We start from the raw sequence: 5,492 nt of genomic DNA on the forward strand, positions 1-5,492 counted from the left end.
TTGGTCTTAGTGTATTTATTTCAATGTAATATTTAAACTAAAAAAATGTAAATATTATTAGCCACACCACACTCAACAAAAAAGAGCTGCTACATGTGGCATTTTAGCATCTCCAGAAATACAGCAATACTTCCTCTTGTCCTGCAGCCACTGGAGTTCTTGAGCAAAGCAGTGAAGTTAAACTAGTAGAGTCTGCTGGAACATGTCTGCTACTGTATGTCAATCATCTATAGATAAAACATTAAGTACACGGCTGAACAAATGAAACACAAATGAGACTGCAGTGCACTGTGGGCTGTCATCAAGTTTAATACGCAAACCCCTGAGTGCCGGTTCCACTTAAAGGAACATAACCAGTTCCGTTTGTTTCCGCATGTCTAATCCTCTGAGCCTCACAGACCTAATTATATGTTTTACCCTGGAAAACGTACATGTTGCCAGTCAAAGCCTGTGCAAATGCCATATACTGGGGAATCTATGCATCCGTCTCTATAGAAACTGCAGCGAAGCGTGTAAGCTAAATGTTAAATAACACTTCGGTCCGCACAGAGCTGCAGCGCCGATCACTCAAGAGGAACGCTGAGTGTGTGTTTGTGTGTGTGCGTTTTGGACAAATATTACTGTCAAGACAATTTGTTCCACACTATATGGCATAAATCACAGGCAGCAGCTGCTACTAATGCACTGTATGTTGTGTTGGAAGGCTCTTGTCTTCACTGCCAAACACACACTACACCTTCTACAACTTTCTCCCCTACAGAACATGTAACACGAGGCCAGTGGCTATTCAATTATGCAAATCAAATATATATTAAACAATTTAAAACACATAATATATTGTATTTTTATACAAAATGCCCAGATTCTAGGTGCCAAAAGCCTAAAAGAATGACCTTTGACTGAATCCTATCAGTGAACAATAGACTTTAGATGATCTTTTATGCAGTTGTGACTTGTTTGTGACTTTTTTAATTTAAATAGAGATCTTCGACTCCGCTGTGCACTTGTTTTACTCATTTATGCATCATCATCTAAATTTCTATCACAATTCAGTTATTGTCTAACTAACCAGACACGGAGACAAACAAGCCCGACCAAGCAACCCGCCATCACACTGATGAGAGAACTTCTGATTGTCCCACAGCACAACACAGAAACACATCAAACCCTGCGTTTCGACTGAGTCCAATCAACGGGATCAGATACAGAGTGAAGCACAAAAAAACACCCAGAAAACAGATGGAACTGATTCAAGTGTGATTTCATCAAAGAACAAACACAAAACTTCGGCAGAAAGACGAGAAAGAACAACACATGGAGCTCTTCATAAACAGCTCTCTTCAATGCTTATTATTCTGCTGCTTTTGCTCCATGTGATGTAACTGGTGCCTTCTGATATCAATAAACTCGGAATGCTCCGAGAGAAGAGGAGGAGGAGGAGACTTCACAGTGAAGTGGATCTCCCACACCCACTGTGTTTAACATTCTAACCTCTGTGGTGAGAGCGTTGCTAAACTACAGCTTATCGCCGCGCTGCTCCTCGCTCCCCCTCTATCTTCCTGTTAATGCATCAGCCCTTCCTGTCTCCCTCCATCACCGTCTCTCTCTCTCTGCCGTGTTCTCCTCCCTGTCGTCATCTTTTCCTCTCTACTTCCACCACAGCTTTTCTGTGAGACTAACGGGAGAGGAGAGGGGAGCAGTCAATTAATAGAAGTCGCCATGGCAACAGTATGCTGAACCAAACCTTGCAGAAGTGTTTCAGTTTCTCTCTTAGTTCGATGAGCACAACGTCGGGGCGTTCCTACTGTGCACATCTAACGTATGTGTGTCTACGTTTGACTATCGAGTGCAATCATCTGATCTGAATGTGGAACTCCAGGAAGCAGCTCATGCAAAGTAGAGATGCTCCTTTAAAGGAATTTCTTTTGCTCATCGACCGTGTGTCTCGTAATATTTGTCAAGCACAAATTCACCCTATTTGTTTACAGCAGAGGGGTCCTAATATTAGGTCAAGGTCAATTTTATTTCTGTAGCACATTTAAAAACAACCAGGGTTGACCAAAGTGCTTTACAGACTTATAATCAACACTTAAAAGAACACATATGAATATAGAATGACAACCACACACACATATATTTATATGCATCCAGGATGTCAGCGCCCGATTGAGGTGAAAGCCACCAAGTAGAGGTGGGTCTGGAGACTTAAAAGATTCAGCAGTCTGAGCAGTCCTAATGTCCAGCTGTTCCATAGTTTGGGGGCTGTCACTGAAAAGGCTCGGTCACCTTTGGTTCGAAGTCTGGATCTGGGGACCTCCAGGACCACTCGACTGGACGACCTCAGTCCTTTGACAGGTTTGTGGACCTGAATAAGCTCTGATAAACAAAGTGGGGCTAACCCATGTAAAAAAAAACAAGAAGTAAATGGACAGGAAGCCAGTGGAGAGACGCCAGATCCAGCCTGGTCATGATCAGAGCGTGTCGCCACGAGGGAGATAAGGCTTGACTTTTGCGAGCAGCCATAACTAGAAGAAGCTATTTTTTTTTTTACGACGGTGCTCATCTGTTTGTTTTAGTCCAACTTTGAACAGCATTTGCTTCTGATGAAGGTTCTGTGTTCCCACACATTTTGACATGTGCTGATAAAAGAGGACTTAGTGGTTTTGGCCTTTTTTTAAAGATTAAAAAGAGTTTTTATCAGAACTATTTAGATTTTGGTGCGTTAAGCCTGATGAAAGTGGAAATTGTGACTGCAACTGGAACAGTTTTTTCAAAGCACAGTGTGGGTTTTTAGATTGATTTATATTTTTTTGTTGTTGTTGTTTTTCTAATACAGGCACACTGACATTTAAATGTTTTGATTATATTTACATGTATTAAGTTGTCTGATGTTCTGATAGACAACCTGTCTAAGGCGTACCCTACTATGTTGGTAGTCTCCCGCCCCCCTCCACAGGACAAAGTGGGTATCGCAAATTGGATGAATCATTATATAACCGGACTGTCAGTGGAGTTTGTTAATGTGTGGCATCATGTGCAAATGGGGAGCTCATAACTAACACAGCACCATCTAATTTATAAATCATCTGTTTGTTTATCCTGTTTATCCGGTTTCACCTCTCAGGCCAGTTTAAAGTCTGCACACGTGGATCCGATACTGATGTGCAGCGACCGGGCTGCTAGTCGTGTTTTTGTGCATGCAGGAGCGCCTGTGGATGACAAGTGTGACAAAATACCAGGGAGAGGGAGCGTCTCTCCAGGCTGCTCTTGCCCAGGCTCATCACGCTGCTCTTTCTGGACTCCCCGGTGAAGCTCCGCCTCTCTGAAGAGTACGATCCCCTGGGTCCTGAAAGGGCACCCAGCTCCAGGTGGCCATTAGGTGTCAGGGTGCAGATCCTCGGGTCTGGAGGGTATTGAGCAGAGTGAGCTTTAAAACGTGTGCCATCGATCCAATATGTCTCCCAAACGCGCTTAAATCACAACCTACTGCCAGGCGTGTGTCCACTGAGATGGTATCCTTACATGTTTTCACCCTGCCAGGCATCGCCACTCTACAATTTCTGCTCATTCCTGAAGCGATCCTGTCACAGGATTGCAACTCTTTTTAGCTTTTCTATCAGTCTACCTAAATTTCACAGGGCGATTTCCCACATTTTGTAGAATGACATTTGACAAGGCCCCGGGCAACAAGGTTCAATCTGTCGTGCACTTTACAAGGTGGAAAGAGGCATCACAGAAATAACACACTAAAACATTTCCCTTGTTTTTTTTTTTTTTACTTTTTTTTAATTCAACGAGGGAAAACGTGAAGCTTATAGAGTTCTGGTGAAAATAAATTTGGTAATAATAAACCTTAGAAAGCTTGAGGCAGGTTAGGAGTTCAAAAAAACACATTCTGTTTTTGTTGTGAGTCCTATTTATTATTTCATGTCTTTCTCTACCAAAGCCAATATTTTAATTTTTCNTGCAACAGAAACACAGCAGTTCATAGCAACAACTGAGCGACTGCATATCTCCAGAACAAGCAGCAAAGACCCAAACTGCCAACACTGGCAATCTGTAATTAACTTGGTGAGTACAACATTATCATCACCAATTTAAATCATCAAAACTACAAAAATAATAGGATTAATAACCTTTAATGTGCTGTGTAGCTGATGAACAAATAGTCTAGTCTCTGGGCTGTGGTGATTCCAGCAGCGTATGTTTATATTAGAGCTTTTATCCAATCATATTTCAGCCATCATGTGTTGCCAGGGTCACAGAAATCTGCCCTGAGGTCTTCAGAATCAGAAGTGCAGGCGTCTGTAGCTGAAAATGCGCTGTAATGAAACTGTTGCTTTAACCAATCAGATTGAGGGTTGGTGGTCCCATCAGCACTTTCACGTCCTCTGATTGGATGGTCAGAGAGCTCAGCCAGAGCTAGCGGTTCCTGTCTGTAGCAACCTGTACAAGCTAAAATTTTATCATAAAGGTATTGTTAAGCAAACACATATGCTCAGCCCTAAAGCGAATTAAAACTTATGCCAGAAACACGACTGGACAGACCCGACTTTCAGCATCAGCCTCTATGGAGCTACAACAGGATTGGTGGAAGTGAAACATACAGATTACCTGCTCAACAGAGTGACTGAAATCCTTGTGAGGAAAGAAAGAAGGATGGAGTTTGTGTACAAACAATCACAGGTTTTGATGAGTAAAATATATATTGGTAACACTTTATAATAACTATCCATTATAACTAGTTAATAGATCATTTGTAAACTGTTAACTAGTGAGTTCTTAACCACTTGTTAAGTGTTTAATAGTTTGTTGATGATTTATAGTTGAAACTTTAGAACAACGTCCCAATAACATAAACATAAACAACATAAACTATTAACTGATACTTAACAAGTCATTAGTAAGTAATTCACTAATGGCTTGTTCATGATCTGTGACTGGTTTATAAGGTATGGCTGTAAATCATTAATATACAGTTAACAAGTCATTTATAACTCATTAACTAACAGTTTGTAAATGGTTTATTAACTATCTATAAGGCATTGTTATAAATTATTAACAAACACTTAACAAGTGGTTAATAACTCACTAATTAACAGTTTACAAATGATCTATTAACTAGTTATAATGGATAGTTATTATAAAGTGTTACCTATATATTTTTGTCATTTATTTGGGTTGGTACTGATGCTCCTGCTAGATGTGCTGTATGTGGTGCAGCTGTGGCTGCAGTCAAAGGAGACTTGTTGAATTGTGTTAACTGGGTTTCTTGCTTTAGTGATGACATTCATTCTCGCTACATGAGCTCCCTGTCTGCTGTGCAACATCCTGTTTTGTTGCCTTCCTGCGTAAAAATGATGGTTTCTATAGCCGTGGCGTCATAATGACGGTGTTAGGAGGTGGTTTGATTCAGGTAGGACACCACTGAAGGCCTAGGAGGAAAATGCCCGGCCCACCACTACACACTAGTATGTTATTAGCTGGACCTA

The 5,492-nt window shown here is 41.1% G+C and overlaps 1 protein-coding gene across 1 annotated transcript in view; it reads right to left on the reverse strand.

The window, feature by feature from the left end:
• LOC103356706 (voltage-dependent T-type calcium channel subunit alpha-1I-like) overlaps window positions 1-5,492 on the reverse strand; it is a gene marked incomplete at its 3' end in the record, with an annotated part of 216,005 nt that overhangs the window by 49,043 nt on the left and 161,470 nt on the right. Inside the window, exon 15 of the mRNA XM_008280954.1 lies at window positions 3,237-3,403. Coding sequence (XP_008279176.1) covers window positions 3,237-3,403 — 167 coding nt within the window. The remainder of the gene's footprint in view (window positions 1-3,236; window positions 3,404-5,492) is intronic.

Source organism: Stegastes partitus, unplaced genomic scaffold (genome assembly GCF_000690725.1).
Source record: "Stegastes partitus isolate 25-593 unplaced genomic scaffold, Stegastes_partitus-1.0.2 Scaffold215, whole genome shotgun sequence".
NCBI classification, from domain to species: domain Eukaryota; kingdom Metazoa; phylum Chordata; class Actinopteri; family Pomacentridae; genus Stegastes; species Stegastes partitus.